Source organism: Molothrus aeneus, chromosome 6 (assembly GCF_037042795.1).
Source record: "Molothrus aeneus isolate 106 chromosome 6, BPBGC_Maene_1.0, whole genome shotgun sequence".
NCBI lineage: Eukaryota > Metazoa > Chordata > Aves > Passeriformes > Icteridae > Molothrus > Molothrus aeneus.
Window position 1 is genome coordinate 52215691 of NC_089651.1, and position 19687 is coordinate 52235377.

At 39.1% G+C, this 19687-nt stretch overlaps 1 protein-coding gene across 2 annotated transcripts in view; it reads left to right on the forward strand.

The window, feature by feature from the left end:
• The first annotated feature begins 4 nt into the window (after positions 1–4).
• The window catches only part of TECPR2 (tectonin beta-propeller repeat containing 2), a 42842-nt gene continuing 23159 nt past the window's right edge, over positions 5–19687 (forward strand). Inside the window, exons 1-13 of one of the 2 annotated variants that reach the window (XM_066552855.1) lie at positions 5–113; positions 2487–2635; positions 5644–5928; positions 6042–6170; positions 6594–6725; positions 7646–7803; positions 8900–9212; positions 10013–10145; positions 11464–11892; positions 12494–13494; positions 14898–15081; positions 16879–17052; positions 19164–19344. In XM_066552855.1, the coding sequence (XP_066408952.1) occupies positions 5695–5928; positions 6042–6170; positions 6594–6725; positions 7646–7803; positions 8900–9212; positions 10013–10145; positions 11464–11892; positions 12494–13494; positions 14898–15081; positions 16879–17052; positions 19164–19344 (3068 nt within the window). In that variant the 5' untranslated portion in view covers positions 5–113; positions 2487–2635; positions 5644–5694. Of the gene's footprint in view, positions 114–2486; positions 2636–5643; positions 5929–6041; positions 6171–6593; positions 6726–7645; positions 7804–8899; positions 9213–10012; positions 10146–11430; positions 11893–12493; positions 13495–14897; positions 15082–16878; positions 17053–19163; positions 19345–19687 lie in introns of both variants that reach the window. The other variant, XM_066552853.1, reaches the window with a different exon arrangement.

The window sequence follows — 19687 nt, forward strand, 5'->3', positions numbered from 1 at the left end:
AGCCCGGCCCCCGAGCGGCGCGGGCACCGGGGCCGCCGCCGCTCCGCCGCCTCGGGGCTCGGCGCCGCCGCTCCCTACCGCCCTCCCTGAGCCGCAGCCCGCGCCCCGGAGCGGTGAGTGCAGCCGCGTCCCCGCGGAGCCGAGGGGGACCCCTCAGGGCCGGCCTGGTCCCGCTCCCCTCCCGGGGCGCCGCCAGCGGGGCCTGCCGCCTCCGGGCGCCTGTTGCGGGCGGCGCTCCCGGGCAGCGCTCGGTGAGGGGGCTCGGGGCGGTGCTTGGCGGCTGCGTTACCCGGAGGGGCTGCGTTACCCGGAGGGGCTGCGTTACCCGGGTGGGCTGCGTCGCCCGGAGGGGCTGCGTCGCCCTCCCCTTGCCTGGGCTGTGTGTCTGGGCGGTAAATCCGGCATAAGCCGAGGTAAAGCCGGCGGGAAGGCGCGGCAGCCCCGTGGGTGTCCGGCTGGGAGCCACGGGCTTTGTCGTCCTCTGGCCGGGCTGCAGCCGCACAGGTGCGAGAAGGCACCTGGTGGGAAGGAGAAGTTTGAAACATCTGACTGTGTTTCGATAGAATATGCTCAAGACATCCATTTGAGGGGGGTTAAGACAAGCGGGAATGGCTTCACAGTAAAAGAAGAGCAGATTTGTTAGATACTAGGAATAAATTCTTCACTGTGACAGTAGCGAGGCACTGAAACAGGTTGCCCAGAGAAGCTGTGGGTGCTCCATCCTTGGAAGTGTTCATGGCGAGCTTGGAGGGAGCTCAGAGCAGCCTGGGCTGGTGGAAGGTGTCCCTGCCCATGGCAGGAGGGTTGGAGCTGGATGGTCTTTAGGGTCCCTTCTAACCCAAACCATTCCAGGATTCTGTGAAGGTTTCGTAGGGTGTCACAAGACCATCAACTGAATTTTCCTATCTCTGTAATGATGTGCAGTGATTGTAGGTTCCCCTTTTCTACCCTTTCTGCATCCTTCATCTAGATTCTTTGTTTTATTATTTATTTTATATTATGTCACAGAGGAAAAAAACCCAAACATAATTTGAGCTGTGTTATAAATGACAAATGTAGTTACTGGCTTTTGCATTTATGTATTAGCTTTTGCAAGTTCTTATTGATCACAAAGATTCCGATATAGTACAATTTGCAATTGTATATAGTATACAATTGTATATAGTTACAATTTGTATTGTATATAGTACAATTTTTCCTTTTAACTGCTTTTTTGGTATAATATAACCTGTCAATTTATGTATGTAGCGTATAGCTTATATAAATAATAGTGTGATCAATATATGTCTTAAGCCATTGCATAATATTAAAATAAAAACTATATAATGTTAAAATGCTTTTATTTGTGGTAACTAGCTCAGATAATGGTGTGAAATAGCTATGTGGTTTCTCATATTTGTTGACCATTTTATCTGAATGATAAGATAGCAGTGACAAGAAGCAGGACACCAAGAGAAAAAGTTTGCTACTGACTCTGTGGTTATTAGGAAGTGTCAAAACAACAGAATGGAGCCTCAAGAAGAAATAAAATATATTGATTTAATCTACAAGATGGCATGCAGACAAGTTAAAGGTTAAAGCCAAGCAAAAGAGTTCCTAAACTCACAGGAATGTTTGAATATGTGTAAACTCTTATGAGTATTTATGTATCCCCTGTAATGTAACCATACATAAGAACACTGTTTTAAGCTAATTGTGTGGTTTTGGCATATTGCCAAACACCCCAGTGCTGGATATTGTCCCTTTTATCCTTTATTAAACTTTTAAAATTTCAGAGAGTGAGCTCTGTTTCTCACAAGCTGAAAATGCAACATGTAATGAATTGTGTAAAGCCAAGTGTGAGTTAATCAGGTAACCATGACCTGTGTGCAGGACACATGAAGCAGAGGTCCCTTGGCAGGGTGTGTGTTTGTCTGCTCTGCTCTGCAGCACTGTGCTGTGAAAAGCTCTGGAGATGTGGCAGTGGGGTGGCCTGCTCTGGGGCTGAATGTGGGAGAAGTATTAGAAAAGAAAACTGCTTTCCTCTTTAGTTGGCAGGATCTAGCTGAGAACAGAGACTGTTGTGTTTAGCTGTGGTCATATGGGAGTTTGTCTGTGCTCTGAAGAACTTTACATTTAAGTTTTAATGTCAAAGATTTTTTAAAAATGGGTCTGTTGTCCCTCTAGTACGAACAGGACCCTTGGGGTCAGAGAGATGCAGTGACAGCTTTAGTTTCCTGCAGTCAGTCTGTGACATACCCTGGCACTGAAGCTTTGGGCACTGCCTGTCTGCTGAACCACAGGATTATCTCTCACTTCAGTTGTCTCTGTTAGGCAGCATTGAGCCTTATTCCTGTTTCTAAGACCAGGGAAAAAAATTAAAAAGCTACTTTTCAAAGCATGGCCTTGAATGCAGTATTTAAGAAACTGTGAAGTCTGAGAGTTGAGAAGAAAGGACTCTGGTGATGGTTTTTGATGTGGTATTTTTCTCCACTCTATCTCTGCAGGACAGCTGCTTAGCACCAGCTGCTTTGCCCTATATGACTGTTATGTACTTCAGAATAACTGTGGCTGACACAGACTGAACACATGCATCCACTTCCAAAATCTGCCTGAGAAAATAGATTATATCCGCTGTTTGCCTTTGATTAATGAGGTAGGAAAAACAGATAACAATTAATCCTAAAGCTGTTACAGACTACATGTGATACACAGCTGTCATTGGAGGGATATGAAAGACTACAGGCTCAAAAGCAGAGAATTGTGGCATTTGTGCAGATGTTTTGAATGTATAGGTCATGTGGGAGATGTTCTAGTCCCTTATACATTTGGTTTACATAACTTTTCACTTACCTGTTTTTACACAATCAGTAGAAGTGTCTTGTTACTCTGTAAACAGCTCAAGATGAAACTAATTTGTGTGCAATATCAAGAAATTATAGTTCATTGATACATTTTTCCCTTTTTTGATTGTACAGGGTGAATGGGTTATAGAGAACAAAGTCTTAATTTTTTTGTTGACTACTTTGCCATTAGAGATTGTATATAAATTTTATGAAGAGAGCCCTTTACTAACAGCAGAGTTTTCAAATTTAACTTAGTATGTGACAAGAAGTAATTCCTTCTATGGTGTTTTCTGGGTAGGAAGAAAAACCCCTGTCAAACTTTCTCTTTTTTTTCTCTTTTTTAAAATTAAATATAAACTGCCAAAATATGCATCAGGTAGCAGATAGGGTTATTGTGGAGGAATGAAGAAAAGTCTTTTTCTGGATAATAAAAATTTCCATATTTCCATAGCTGGTAATCAGTTACTCTGTTTTTAATGGTTTAGTTGAGCTGGAAGAATAAGTGGTGGAAACTAAGAAAGAGGATGAATTCTGAGGGCTTGGAAGGTCCTCTAGTAACTGAGGAGTGTGAGATGGTTCCAGCTACAGAGCAGCTTTGGATGCTGACAGATGTAAATTGCAAGAGTCACAAGGGGGACTTAAAAACCAAAATATGTGGGATTCATGAGGCAGTATCTGGGTAGTGGTAGAAGTTGAGGTTAGAGGAAGATTAGAAAATGTGAGAGTCAGGACAAAAACTGGATTTTATTTTATTAGGGAAAAGAAAAAAAGACCATTGACTAGTAAAATTACTAAAGTGGCAAAATAGCACATGTAGAGCAGCAAATGAGACTTTAACAGTGGATTCTTTTTTATATTTAGTTGACTGTAGATAGAAAGCAGAAAATGCTGAAGAAAGGGGTAGGAGACTTAACATATAGGATAGGAAATCAGTGGTTTGTGAAAATATTGTGGAAGTGTCACGATGTGCTAAGGTTATCTGTTAACTTAGTAAACATCTCTGAAAGGAACTCTTCATTCAGGAATAGTTTGGACACATGTATCAGCTCGTCTTGATATTTCATGAAATACATCATGACAGGTTGTAAACATTGGAGGATAGTGGAATTAATTTCTGAACTCTAGCAAGCAGTAAAATTTACCACAATTAGGAACTTCTCCCAGTTGGTGCTAGTGTAGCTGTTGGCAGTTTTTGTAGCAGATACAATATAAGCCAAATAACCAGTTTTTATTCCTGTGGTCGTGTGTATGACATGCATGGGCAATGTCCTGCAAACAGTCCCTTTGGCCTTAGTGCAATTTTATATTGACAGCAAGTGTTGCAGGGCCCAAAGTGTATGTGCTGAATGCTCTTGCACAATAACTGAAATAGTAAATAGTTGGAAAACTGAGGCACCAGAGCCTTTCACAATAATGGAGATATTAAACTAGAACAGCTTTTTTTTTTATCTAGTTTAGTTGATACACACTGCAAGCAATGTATGAAGCTTCCAAACAAAAAACATTTTCCATCCTTAAAGAATTAAAAACAAGCACAATAGGACATATCACAAATTGAAGTAGGAGTAGTTCACAGAATAATTGTGAGCATTTGGAAGCATTTCTAACTTCAATTGGCAGATCTCTTTTTTTATTTCTCTAAGGAGGTTCTAACTGTGCTGAAGCTAAAGAAAATCTTCAGTGTTAAGATCTTAAACAGCCATCAAAAACTTTGCTGTCTACAGATACCCAAAATTCTTGTGTTGGAAAACTGCAAGACTCTCTACCATTCTGTTAACTGCACTTGTTCATAGCAAAATAAAACTCAAGGAATGAAGGCTTCTTTTCTTTTCCATGTTTCAAAGTCACCCATGAGGAGAAGCAGCAGCTACTGCTGCAAAATGTTCTTGTCAAGGCTGTAGTGCTGAGAAAAAATGCTTGGTTTAATTAAATTTTTTGAATATTTTTTCGTTCCTCCTGATCAGCTTTTTCTGAAGGTGCCAGTATGCTTTTACTGTGATGAGCTCTGACTAAGTTGTTTTTCTTGGAGAAGGCAAACAGACTCTTTGTTTTTGTTATTCATAGATATTCTCCCTAAAGTATATTTACAGTATTGCTCACAAGCATGAAATTATTTTCTTATCCATAAAAGGAAACCTGGACATATGGTACTTTTTTCCTGTTTGCTCCTTATCTTTCTAAATTCAGTTGCTACATGGATATTTTCCTGTGTCTGTCAAAATAGGAGTTTTTAAGTTTTTACTCACCCCTTTCTTCCCACATTATTCTAATGTATAGCAGATGTAGCTCTAGCTGAACTGCTTCTCAGCTGTGTTTTTTCTTGGGCTGAGGGGCATTAAGGAGTGGAGCACAAATGCTGCTTTGTTGCTTTGATCTTACAACCCTGTAATATCCCAGGCTCTTGGGCACTGGTTGGATTGAGGGTAGAGGCTGCAGAAAGATGAAGAAATACATCACATGGATTGTTCAGTGTGAGAGTCCTTATGGTTTGTTCACTAGGCAGATGAAAAGAAACACTGCATTCCAACTCAACTTTGACAAATTTACAGATGCAAGAAAAAGTGGTTATCCCATATTTAGTAATCACCATACATCCTTATATGTTAGCTGAACTTAAGGAATACACTTTTTGGTAAAAAAATGTTTCTTCTAAGAATAGGTTACATTCACTACAAGAGTTTAACTTGCTTTTTGTTTATGTAAAGCAAAATCTCAGAAAAATCTGAGATTTTTTTCTTCTTTTTTGCTCGATTGTGGCTGTTACCCTTTTACTCTCTCCACACAAGTCAATTACAAGTCTTTTGCTTTTGTCTTTCAGATTTCCTTATGTGGTCATGTAGATGTATTTATTTCAGCCTTAAAATTGCTGATGAAAATCCTTGCTATGGCATCTGTGGCTTCACCAGTTATATTTAAGGAATTTTGTCCCTTGTATTATCTCCTCAATGCCATTCCTACAAAGATCCAGAAAGGCTTTCGCTCCATTGTGGTTTACCTGACAGCACTTGATACCAATGGAGACTACATTGCTGTGGGGAGCAGCATTGGAATGCTTTATCTCTACTGCAGACATATAAACCAGATGAAAAAATATAATTTTGAGGTAACTACTAGCTTTTACTGTTGTCTCTTCTGATGAAGCTGAGATGCTCAGAACTGAGCTTTCTGTTGGTGTCTCATTAACTTGTGACTTCTCTGTATGGTTTGTTTCAACAGGGGAGGTGTGAATCTATAACTTTTGTAAAGCTGTTGAGTTGTTTTGATGATCTGGTTGCTGTTGGCACAGCCTCAGGTCGGGTTGCAGTTTTCCAGCTCGTGTCTTCGTTACCTGGAAGGAACAAACAGGTAAATATTTTCATTTGCTTAAATCTCTGTGAGCTCTAGTATGGCCAGTTCTAGTACAGTGTTACCATGATCCTTTGTAAGAGTTACACCCAGCCAGTCTTGCCTGATGAAGTAGCTGTGAATATGTTTTAGGCTTCATATGTTAACCTTCAAAAACAATAATATTAAAGCATGCTTTGCATTACAAAAGCTGTATTTAATCAAATATGTTTCTGAGAGATTTCTCATGTGTAATGATTGGCTGATCTCTTTGGTGGAGGGGAGTTTTGGATTGTTATGGGTTTTCTGTGCTAAATAAACTTTAGAAGAACCTGCACTTTTGTACTTGATCTCCAGTTAAACCAGTTAGGAGTCACTGAATAGGCTTTGTGCATCCATTTTCTCTTTAGCTCATTCTTCTACTGCTTTGTTATTGTTTCACAGCTTCGCAGATTTGATGTTGCTGGCATCCACAAAAGTAGCATTACAGCTTTAGCTTGGAGTCCCAATGGAATGAAATTATTCTCTGGAGATGACAAAGGAAAGATTGTCTACTCTGCACTAGACCTAGACCAGGTGAGCATTTGTTTTAGGGACCTTAATTCACATTTGCACTTTCTGAAAGGATGCTTGTGTGTTTAAATATTCAGCAGTTACTTAATTGCTCAGTCTTATGCGTTTAGTTGGATGGCTTTATTGGTATGTGTGCACTTGGCCCAGTGTGTGCACACCCAGCAAGGCAACCACTGGATTCAGAACTGCCTTATCATTTTTAAAATATAAAGCATTATAAAAGAAGTAGTGATCTTTCTCACTTTTAATGAAATAACTATCAAATCTTTCTTCAGCTTTCAGTCAGTACTTTCTCTTTTGTTTGGAAAGGGGTATTTTTGACTGATGTGGCTCTGTTGGTGAAGTATTTCTCCCAGAATTGTTCAGCATCTCAGTCTAGAGTGTAGAATGAAAGTAACATTTGGGTGCTGCTGGCTGAGTGGCATGTTACCAGTAAATGGAATTTTTCTCACATCTTGTTAGTGAATACAGACCTGAAATGTCAACAAATCTAATGCTAACTTGAATTTTTAAATGGGAGAAAAGTTTAAACAACATCTGATTTACCTGTGACTGTCCCTCAATTTGGTTTGACAGAAACCACCAAAAGTAATGATTGTCTCAGCAAGGCATGAGCTGGCAGTGGGGAAGAAGGAAGAAAATGTGTCCTAAAGTTCCTAAAGGTTCTGTTGATATCAAGAGAAGTGTATTAGCTAGTATTCCAAGAGAAACTACATTTCATAGTGTGTCACACACAATCTAACTCTCCTCTTGCCTACATAAGTCTATATTCATTAATTGAATTTCATGCAACAGGAGTTCAAAAGCTTTTTGTTTCTTTTCTTTTTTTCTCTTGGGCTCATAAATTTCTTTGAATTGTTAGTTACCACCTTGCATTTTTAGGAAGGTTTAACTCTTGTGAATTGTGTGTATGTCTTTGAAAGGGTATTTGCAACTCCAGCCTTGTATTGGAAGAGCCATCTTCAATTGTCCAGTTGGATTACAACCAGAAGGTGCTGCTTGTCTCTACTTTACAGCGGACTCTGCTTTTTTACACAGAAGAGAAATCCGTCAACCAAGTTGGAACACAGCCCAGAAAAAAGTAACCCTCATAAAATCCTGATGCAGGCTCATCTATTAATTCTTGCAAGTGAATTACAGACAGAGTGATCTAGGCAGTAAAATTAATACAACACAGCAGTCTGCTCATAAAAAGCTGGTTACCATAGCTGTGTGGGATCGAACATGAAATGACAATTATACCTATTTAGAAAGTATGTGGTTGCAAGTATATCACGATCATATTCTGAAGGCACTATTAGGCAAAAATATTTAAGAAGTTTTCTCATTTTTTAAACTGAAAACACTGCCAAACTTCCCCTGCAGTCCCTCTATGTTTACTGTGACTTGCAGTGAGCAGGCATTGCAATCAAGTCTGTCTAGTGGGTGATGTAATATTTAATGCAAAAACCAAGTCATCATCCCTGTTTTTCTTATACACTGAAGTGAGTTAACAGGGAGAATGTATAGTAAGCACTTAAATTTGAGTTGAAGACTAGGAACCTCTTTTGTGGCTTTGACATCTCCTCTTCTGTAATCCCTCTCAAGTAAGGAAGAGGGAACCCAGTCATGGAACAGCATGACTGACTGTTTCTCTTAAGGAGAGGAAATTTACCCTTGAAAGATGGTTTGTGATGTATCTTTCAGGGCTATGAATATTAGGAGGAGTACCAAGGTTCATCTTATATGTGAAGGGTTTTCTTGGATGATAGCAATGGTGTTTCTGTGAAATGAAGGGTTTAACAGCTGGGGTCTGTTCTGTGCTTCTTGCAAGTAAAGGCTGCCAGTTCCTTAGCATTAGTTTGTAGCATTTTGCTTGTTTTTCGTAAATTCTGGGAGAAGGAAGAGTGCATAGTAGATCTTTTTGAGATGGGAAGAGTGTCATTAAGGCAATGAAGCTTATTAGGAGGAGTCATTTAAGTTGCTTTGTTGATGTAGTGTCTGACATTCAAAGCTGAGGGAAAACTTTTTATTTGGAATTACTGCTCTTGACTTACTGTAAGTAAATTTGTATTTCAGATGTTTGACTGAATATTTTAATCAAAGACTTTTGATAATTTGTGAATTTGTGCCATTAGTTTTTAAATTGTTTCAAAGTTGAGTATATAGCTTTTAAAATAAATTCTTTTGCATTTTAGCACTGGCAGATTTGGAGCATGTTTTATACCTGGCCTGTGTAAACAGAGTGACTTGACACTATTTGCTGCCAGACCTGGGCTTCGTCTGTGGAAATCTGATGTTCATGGGACTGTTCAGGCCACATTCATATTGAAAGATGTATTTGCTGGAGGAATAAAAACTTTTGAACTGTATCCTCGCTTAGAACCACCTGACAGAGGAAGTTACAGCTCTCCAGAGAAACACCTTGGGCTTGTCTCATGCTTTTTCCAAGAAGGATGGGTGCTGACCTGGAATGAATACAGCATCTATTTACTAGACACTGTGAACCAGGTAGATAAATCTTTGGCTGCATATTTTGTTTCTTCCTTGTTTTTGTTCATGCTATGCCATGAGACTCTGTTTTGGTTATACATTCTATGGCTGTGGTTTAAATCCCTATTTAAATCCAAAAAAAAGAATATTTATTGTCTCCCTTCTCAAGTTGTCATTGCAATGATATACTCAGCAAATAGCTCAGTATGTTGTTTATGAAAATTACATATATGTAAAGCTTTCAGTTAAGGTTTTAACATCATAATTAATTCTGATGCTTAGTGAAACATATAGAAACCCACAGTCTAGGAATTAGTGCAAGAAGATATTTTAGGCCTATAAAATGTGCCTGGAACTATTTATTCTTCTCTTCTATGACTGCTGCTGTCTGAAAAAAAGACATATTAGCTTTTATTTGGTATACAGTGAAGTGTTAGCTATTTTGTTGTCTTAAAAATGCATATGAATGTGGATACAAGCTAGTATATTTTTGTCTAAATTATATTAAATATTCATACTGTGGCACTCTTCTGCCACCAAATTGTATATTGCTTAAGTTGTTATATTTAATTGCCTTTAGCTGGACAAAGAATGGATCTGTGGAATTTAAATTAGTATAAAAATGGAGCTGCATCATTTTTAAAGAGTTCTTTTCTGTTTCTTTTTTCTGTTTTCTTTTTTCGATAAGATAAAAATCTTTAGCCTCTACTGTTTTTGTTGATTAAAATCCAGAGAACGCTTTTGTTAAGAGTACCACGTTGTGCAAACACTCTGTTAATCTAATGCCAATTATTTCTTTCTCTGCTGACTCTTTGCAGGCTTTGATTGGTGGCTTGGAAGGATATGGTGATATTGTGTCTGTGTCCTGTACCAACAATGAGATTTTTCTCTTAAAGGGAGATAGAGACATAATAAGAATTTCAAATAGACCTGAAGGAGTGTCATCAATAGGTTTGTATAATTAGTAAGTTTACTATGTAGAAATTAGTAAGTTTAGTATGTATAAATTAGTGTGTACCTCATGGAACATGGTGCCTATTGTACTTTTTTAATAACAAAAAACCAAAACCAACAAAACTGAAACACATCAAACCTCAGGCAAATCCCTTCAGATTGTTACAAAAACCTGCCAGGTCCTGTAGAGTTACTCATCTGTTCTGATAGGTTATATTTAGAGATCTGGTTTATCTGCTTATCTGAGCTTCTCTTTTGGCTGCAGTGAGAATGGGGGCATTAAGAAATTAAATGTGCTTGCCTTTTTGGAGAGTGGATCAGCATTAACCTAACGAGGCATCTCTAATCTGTGCATTTGAGAGCTCATTCTGAACCATGATGCTGAAGCAGTCTGGATTCCTAATCATGGTTATCCCTTTAGGATCAGTCTCAACAGCTGAATACGTTGATTCTGTGCCACCTGTCACCAGCCACGTTCCAACGGAAATCTCAGCCTTCCCAGCAATGAAAAAGAAAGGATTGGCAAATAAATCCAAAGAACACTCACTAAAATTCCAAAAATAATTTGACTGTTTCATACTTGTTGCCATCTGAGTTAAATATTTATGTTACTAGAACTCTTTAAAAGGGACTACTAATGCATTTAAATATTCCATCTTAGCTTTGTTTTAGCAAAATGCTAATAAATGTGCTATAAAGTCTCATTCAATGGTGGAGAATTTAACTCTCTTGTCATGGCATGTTGGCAATAGCTTTAGTCATTTAGGCAGGTCTTTATTCACAAACTTCTAGAGAAGTTATTTTGTTATTTTAGTTTCAACTTTCAAGTATAGTTTGAAAGGAGCCTTTAGAAGTGTATTTTCTGCTAATCACTGAAGTGATTTGTCTGGTAATTTTCCTCGATTTCTTTTTCAAGCTACTGAATATTTGAATGAAGAAGTTAAAGATATAGGATGGCACTTCAGTGTGTGATAGAATTGGATCTTCCAAGCTGCAGACCTGTAGTATTCTTTTTATATAAACATAAATTCAGAATTTTGCTAATAGAAGTTTGATCGAGGGTTTGGGGGAAGTGCTTTCTTATGGATTGATTTGCAGGGAGTTTACAGTGTGTGTGCATGTGCACAGGTATTTATTTTTAAATGTTGTTAGCTTAGACATTTTTTTTCATAAATATTCTTTTCATTCAATACTCTCCAAAATTATGCCCCTACTCACTTGATGGTAGTATTTATACTTGAACTAGTATCTATATTTTTATTTTTCTCTTGGACAATTTCAGATGTGAATTCAAAACTGTCAAATCCTTTAACAGATACAAGTCCTAAATTGCTGACCCCGTCATCAGTTGTATCATCTGTATCATCCAGCCCTTCAGTGGAAACAGAAAGAAAAATGGTTACTTCTCCTTCAGTTACTGGTGATAAAAATTGCACTTCTTTGGTGAAAGATGATCTGGAAACTCCAACACTATCAGAGAAAAGCTTTGATAGAGTGGGAGACTTGAGCAGTGAAGCCAGGAGAAGGGGCTGCTCTGTAGTGAGTGAATCCCGGAGCAGGAGCAGCTCTGTGAACTCCGTGGACAGTGGCTCGAGCTTTCTGCTGTGTGCAGACCAACTTCCAGAAGCTCAGAGGGAAGGTCAGCTTTCTTCACAACGGTTCAGCACCATCAGCTCTGAAGATTTTGATCAAGAACTTATTGTAAAGCCAATTAAGGTGAAAAAGAAAAAAAAGAAGAAACAGGGTAGGTGGAGCAGAACTTTCCCTGACACTGCACCTTGTTAGAGCACATTACATGGAAGAGCCTGTGTTGGGCAGGCTTCCTGTATACTGTGGTGTTGTGCTTCTGAAATGGGTGAGGGGTTGTGGTGGGCCATTTCTGTTTAAGATGAAAATCTCCTTTAAAAGTGATAAATTGATGTGTTTTTAGATCTGTTTGGAGTTTATTTCTTTTGCTTTGCTTTATGTAAACATGCTTTGAGTTCTAATGTATTTGTTAATGGGACCACACAGTGGACTCTGTGTCCAGTTTTATGTTGGAATTGTGTAATATCTATTCATCCTATTCAGAATATTTGGCAGTGTCTTTCTTAGCCATCCTCTTTAGTTTCATGAAGTAGTGTGAGTACTCAATTATTTTAATTGTTTACTGTATTAAGACATTTTTGGCTTTATATGTATCATTTAATGTTAAAGTTGAAAAAAACTTATGGTTAAAATTTAGATTTAGCTTTGTTCTTCCCCAGTTCTAAAAATTATTTTAATTTTTTGCTTGGCACTGGGATTGAATAGATTTTATTAATACTACTTTTCTCCTTCTTTTTCATGTGTGTGTGTGATAACAGAAAGTGGGACAAGGAGAAACCACAGCTCTCTGGAAGGCACACCCATTTATGAGCGTCAGCTTTCTGGTGACAGTCCACATTCCTTGAATGCAGACTCCTTTTCCATGACTTCCAGCATAATGAGTGGCAGCATTGATCATTTGAGTACTGGATCTCCAGATCGGGAAAGTATGTTCAGCATGGAGTCCCATACAATCTTGCAAGAAGATAATGGTTCAGAAACTTTCAGCGTCCTGCAGTCTCCTGAGTTAGCAAATGTACTAATTAATGAAGAAAATGGAGATGTGGCTGATTTACAGAAACTTCCAAACAGTGACAGTGGCATGGGTACTTCAGCTGTTATAGATACTTTGACATCTGCATCTCCTGTGATGCTCACAGAAGACTTGACAAGCAGTGTTGGTGGTGAATGTAATGGTGGTGTGGTTTCTGCAAGCAGTGAATGCTGTCCTGGAAAGCTGAGCCAGGAGGAGGAGGAGGAGCAGGATTTTCCTACGTTGTGTAAAATAGATGAAGACTTGGATAAAATGAAGCTGCAGGATACTGAAAAATCTTCTGAAGATGCAGACCTTACAGACCAGATGTTTTTGGAATGTGACAGTATACTTGGTGTCCAGACATCTCTGACACCAAAGGAAATTGATGAAACTGGTGAGGAAGACCAACAGCAGCTGTCTCTAATCCACAGTGCTCTGTCAGACCCTTCTGCACTCCATTGTGACATCTCTGACAATGTTCATTCAGATAACTGTTCCATTTCTGGGTGGAATTTTGAAAGTGCAATCAAAGCTAAATGTAGTACTAGCACTGCTGAAAGGGTAGCAGACACTCATGAAAGTAGGACTGAAAAATCTGCCTCAAGTGATGAAGAGGATATTTATGGACATGGATTACCATATTCATCTTCAGAGACCAGCATGCCTGAAGTTGGTGCTGTGCCTGGTGCACAGGATGTAGCCAAGATAAGCCTAGATGAAATGGTGCTGTTAAAATCTGATCAGGTATTTCTTTTTGGTTTAATTAAAGTACCTTTAACCTTAAAAAGAAGCAAAAAGAAACATTCCTGCAATTACTGCAATTCCTGCTTTTCAAAAGAAATATTCCTGCTATTTCTGTCCTTTACATCTTTAGGAGAGCAATTTTTTTTACTTGATTCAATACACAAGTAAAATACAAAGCCAAACAACAGTGTGTGTTGTAACTCTTAAAAAATGTGATGTATCTGACTTCAAAATGGGTGATGTGTGCTTGCAATGCAGAGAAGCTGTTCTGGCTGTATTATTCCCAGCTCAACAAAAATGCTGTTAGAAACCCATCCATTAAAGAGTGAACTGTAAAACCCAGTCACGCTCAAAGGCTGCTGCTTGTTTGGCTCTCCAGTAGTCCAAATTCTGCATGATGCTGTTCCCAAATTCAGCTGACTTGCTGAAGAATTAATGCTAATTATCTCACATGGCTGGCTTCTGCTTAAGGATTATTTTACCTCTAAATACTCAGAATAAGGATTAGTCTTTGCCCCCTAGCCAGCAGTAGTTAGTATTGTTAAAATGTTGACAGTTTCCTTCTTCTGTTATCCCTCTTTCCTTCATAGTTATTTGTGGGTAATCCTCATAGATACTATAGAAAAGAAGTACTAAAGTTAATTGTAAAATCTGCAAAATTGACAGAATCACTGTGACTTTTAGCAGAAGTCTTAAGAAGGAAATGCAGTTCTTGTAGGGTGGGGGAATTGTTTCTTCTAGATCTGTAAGAGCCTTGTATTGAGATCAACCAAATACTAACTCATAAAGGTTGAGTTATAAGTTGTTGGTGTCCTGTCTACTGACAACTGCAACCCAAAGTGCAGAAGATTTTTGTTTCAGGTTATGGTATTCTTACACTCTGTCATGTTCAGAAGCCTCCCCTGGTGATATATGCAGTGGTTGAGTTCACCTCATGCAAGCAATCAAAATTTAAGAGAACAGGCTGTAAACCAGATTTGTGCAAGATATGGCTCCTTTACCATACAGAGAGTACCAGAGTTGGATATTCAGCTGTCTCTGCCCTTCAGCTTTGTTCCCTTTGCTCATCACTTCCTAGACAATCAATAATTTCCTGAACTACAGGCAGACTGCACATTTTTATATATTCCTTCTTTGGAGCTGGATGACAGGGTGGAGGGGTTTATTTTTTTTCTAAATCTGTTGTTTAAACAGTCTCACTGTGCACATACAGCCTTAGAGAAGAGTGACAGATGTAGTTTTACTTTACACAAGGCAAATTTAATCATTGATTAAAGTACTTAAGTACTTAGCTTTTAGTTTAGCTTTTTTAAAATCAAAACGTGGGAGCTGCTCTTCTTATATACTCATTTTCTTATACACTTGGAAGACACCTGACACTGTTCTGACTCTACAGTTTTTAGTTTGCAGAGAGCTGGATGGGATACTCTGGCCCTGGATATGGCATCCTGAGCCTGGTTGTCTCAGAAAAATACATTTGGTGCCTGGACTACCGGGGCAGCCTGTACTGCAGTGCCCTTCCTGCGGCTGGCCTGCGCTGGCAGAAGTTTGAGGATGGGGTCCAGCAAGTGGCAGTTTCCCCCTCAGGTAGGTTGGCTTCTGCTGCACTGTTGCCTTGTAAATATAAAGCTTGGATAGACTTGAGCATTTTCTTTGTTTTTGGTTTTTGTTTTTTTTTTTTGGTTTTGTTTTTTGGTTGTTTGGTTTTTGTGGGTTTTTTTTTTTTGTTATCAGTTATTATTTAATTAGATGTAACTTGTCATCTTTATGAGATTACCTATATAGTTGAGTGCATATGTTATTTCCACATAGGCAGTTTATTGTTTGTTTGTTTTTTTTTCCAAATCAATTACTTTGAGAAACTTGGTTGTTTAAGGCTTGTTTCATGTGAAATTAGTGTGTTGGTTTGGATTTCTTTTTGTTTGGTTTTTTTTAAATAGTCACAGTTATATGACTGCATCTTCTCTACCTCTGCATCCCATGTTCTAGTTTAAGTGGCTGTCTAGCAGGTTCACATTACATTTTGGGAGGTTTTCAACATGCAGTTATTTGCCTGGTTAAAGTGAACTTCAGAAGTAGCAGTTTAGTGGTAGGCAGAGAAGAGCTCCTTGTCTATACAAAACCTTGATTTTTGTTGCAGAGCTATAGAAGTTCTTGGCTGTGAGGGTGGTGAGGCACAGGAAGAGGTTGCCCAGAGAAACTGTGGATGCCCCATCCCTGGAAGTGTTCAAGGCCAGGCTGGATGAGGCCATCAGCAATCTGGTCAAGTGAGAGGTGTCCCTGCTCTGGCAGGGGGGCTGGAACTTAGATGATCTTTAAGATCCCTTCCCACCCAAACCATTCTGTGATTCACAATTTTAAAGTTCTTTTTCTTGTAAGTGTAGAACTGGCTTTGTGTATGCGTGGGTTGATTGATTTGATTTCTTTTTAAATGCTGAAGAAAAAAACTTTGAAGTTTTACTACATTTGCATATGCATTTGTTCTGGATGGTTGTGAATGAGGATTATGTTGGATTAAAATTAAGCAGGTTTTGGTTATAAACTTGCATCGCTTTTGGCCTTCCAGATTGTTCCAGGACTGGAGTGAAAATACAAAGTTTCTCAGTCATTTTAATTTCTTTGTCTTCTGCCTTTTCTTCCCTGTCATCTCTAAAAGCACATGCCAGGCTCCCCTTCTGTCTGTAGGGGAAGACTTGCTACCTGTTTTAAGAAGAAAGAAATTCTATTTCATCTGTAGCTGAGCTTTACTATAGCCAAAACAATCTGAGAGTTTTTGTATAGGTGAGAGTGTGGGTTCATCCAGCTCAGTGTCTTACCCTTAAAAGTGGTGCAGCAGGGTCCCTGCAGAAAAGTGAAAGGCATGTCATAGTTACCCATGGTAGTTTCAGGGTGCAGTTGTTGGTGGCTCAAATTTCCTGGGCAAAAAGATTGTTCTTCTGCATTTCTTATCCTTCAGTTCCAGGAATTCACCCAGCTTTTCACTGAATTTGTGGAAGTTTCTAGCATCCCCAGTTTGCCATGGATGTGTTAATGCAGGAGCAGGTTAACCACAGCATGGCAAAATGGAATTAAATGCAACTTTGTGGAATCATTCAAAGGAAATTAATATGACAATGTACTGTTCTGGTACAAGCCAGCAGTTAAGTTTGGAGTTCCATTTGGTTTTCTTTTTTTTAAGATATTATTATATATTAGAAGTCAGTTACTGTTCTGGTCTTGCTTTAGAAAAAAAAATTGTAAGGGCTTTTTAAACTTGCATTTTTGTTTAATGCTTTTGATTTGCTTTTCCTCTCCTATTAGTTTAGGTGTAGCTAGAACACATCACCTGTGACTGTTGCAGTAATTGCTGAGTGCTATTATGTTCTTTCTTTTCTTCTCTTACAGGGACTCTTCTCTGGAAGATTGAACAGAAGACTAACAAAGCTTTTGCTTGTGGAAAAGTGACTATAAAAGGAAAACGACACTGGTATGAAGCTTTACCCCAGGCTGTATTTGTAGCTCTAAGTGATGACACTGCCTGGATTATCAGAACAAATGGAGATCTGTATCTGCAAACAGGTACCTGAATTAATTGCAGGCTCTTTGAATTTTTGTGGGCTGAGATATTAGATTTCAAGTCTATGGGATGATGGCAATTTGCTATAAACTTTTATCCACAGCCAGGACATAAGGAAACCTTTTTTTCTTGAGAAACACTTGGAAACAGTTGTGAGATTTTGTGTAATTAGGAGAGTGGGAAAACCAGTTCGTTCATGGCCACTTGTTTTGTGTGTGCCAAGTGGAGTACATACAGTACAGAGAATTTCTGGCATGGGGAAGATATGAGATGGATGGAGATAAATGAAAAGGGATTATAGAAAATATCAAAATAGTACCCTTGCTTTGAAAGTGGTATGGTGCCCTGAAACAACTCAGCTTTAAGTGGGCGGAATAGGGAAAAGTAGATGGTTTGTGTTTTAAAAAGCACAGATCTCTAGAGGGTAAGAGTTACCACTTGATAATGGCAGGAAGGTATTCTGAGACAGAAGATGGTGAAGTGCTTTGGAAGTATAGACAAGTGGTATGTGTTTTATGTGACAGAGAAAGCAAAGCCGTGGAGGAACAGAATGGGCTGTGGAGCAGGAATCTGCAGCTGCCTTCTTCCTGGATGTCAGTGAGGCACAAACTGGAAAAAGGGGTATTGTAGTGGCAACTTTGAAGTCGTGGCCTTAGTTTTAAGTTCTTCAGTGAATAGAAGAGGATGTATTTGGAAGGTGTTATGCAAACAATATTCAGGCTAAATGCAAGCAGCTAGGATGAAGGATGGTAGTTTTGGAGTTAAGGGAGAAAAGTACCAAGGACTCTCAGGCATGTGAGGCTTGCACAGAGTTACTAAGGAAAAATTACCAGCAACATGATGAAGGCATTACTGGTGAATGAAGAGGAGAACTGGGTTAAGGGCAAACTGTGTAAGACATATACAGGCAGGACACCATGTCTGAGTGGCTACCAAAATTCTTGTTTACCTTTCATTTAATTTTGGCACTCTAGTAATTTCTCTTTTAGGTTTAGTTACTGTAGCACAATGCAAAAATTCTTTGTGATTAAGAAAACTATTTTAAGTACACATCACTGTTTCAAAGACACTGTATTAATTTTTTTTTTCATTAAGTGTAGTAGTCCTAGAGAAATCAAGTGGCCTGCCCATGGTCACATGCATACTGCCAACAGGCATGGATAGGGGTGATAGAGAGTAAATTTTGGATGCTAATCATACAGGGCTCTGTGGAGGTTTGAATCAATATTTTTCTTCCCTTTGAGAGATTGGTTTGATTACATCAGCTTACATTTTGCTGTTCTTAGGCTTCCAAATTTGTCTTTTGATGCAAAAAATAAATTCTCAGTATATCAGTCTTCCTAATGAGAGGCAGCCAGTGAAAATTGTTGCTCCAGGATCTTTTCATCCCCTTCACTGTCTTGTGTAACATTTATAACAAAAGTGTGTGCTCAGAAGTTTAGAAATGAGTGTTCTTGTTAGTCTAGAACATATTATACACATGAGTCTGTTCATACTGGTTTTGGCAGCATGAGGAGATAAAACAAAAGCTGTATCTCCTGAGATGTTTCACATGCAGTTTCATATGTGTAAATCAAGCTTCAGTATAATTGTAAAGAAGACATGTTCCTTTGGATTAGCTGTAGAAATGTGTGCAAACTGCCTGTAAATCTGCCAGAACCTCTCTCCTCCTTTCAGTACTACACGCTGTGGCATGCTCTTTTGTAATTACTCTGCTGTCACTACTCAGATCAGGTTGCTTCTCTCCCTGGCATGTTTTGGGCAAAAGTTGTTCCATTACTGGCTTTTTCTTTGACTCTCCTGTCAGCTCTAATAGAGCTTTTATAAATGGAGATTCCTGTTGCTGACACTAGAGGGAGAAAAGGAACAGAAATGACAGGACTGAACATGCACTGTGCAGGGTGTTGAAGGATGTACAGTGTCTTTATTTTTTAGAGGAAATTATTTGTAGTTTACAGAAAGAACAGTCACTCAAGGAAATTGTGATAAAATGACAAATGTTAGCATGTCAAGGAGATTCCATTCTGCATTTTCTTTTGAGTTACTTTATCTCTTTCCTTTTTGTTGCAAATAGCCAAAGTTTGTAAAGCAATCCTCATTTTCTGATTTCTAGGCCTGAGTGTGGATCGTCCTTGTGCCCGAGCAGTAAAGGTTGACTGCCCTTATCCACTGTCACAGGTCACATCCAGGAACAACGTGGTGTGGGCTCTGAGCGAGCAGCGCGCCCTGCTCTACCGCGAGGGAGTGCGCAGCTTCTGCCCCGAGGGCGAGCAGTGGAAGAGTGACATTGTCAGGTAATCACTGCTGGGACATGCTGGCCATAGCCTGAACGACACAAACCATTGTGCTGGAGCTCCTTGATGTTTGGAAAAGCATTGCCCGAGCTCCTGTGTCTATATACCCCTCTGTGTGCAGATTAATCTATTTTAGCTGTCTCTGTCTATACTTCCTTCCTTCCTACCAGCCATCCATCCATCCATGCTGCTGTGTAATGAAAGGAATTGTCATAAACAGAAGCAGGTTTAAAGAGCGAGAAAAAATTTTGAAATGTCTTTATAACGATTGTCAACGTGATTTGCTATTAAATATTCCTTCTTTAATCTGTGGCGTAATGGTTTTAAGGAGCTCTCTAGTTTT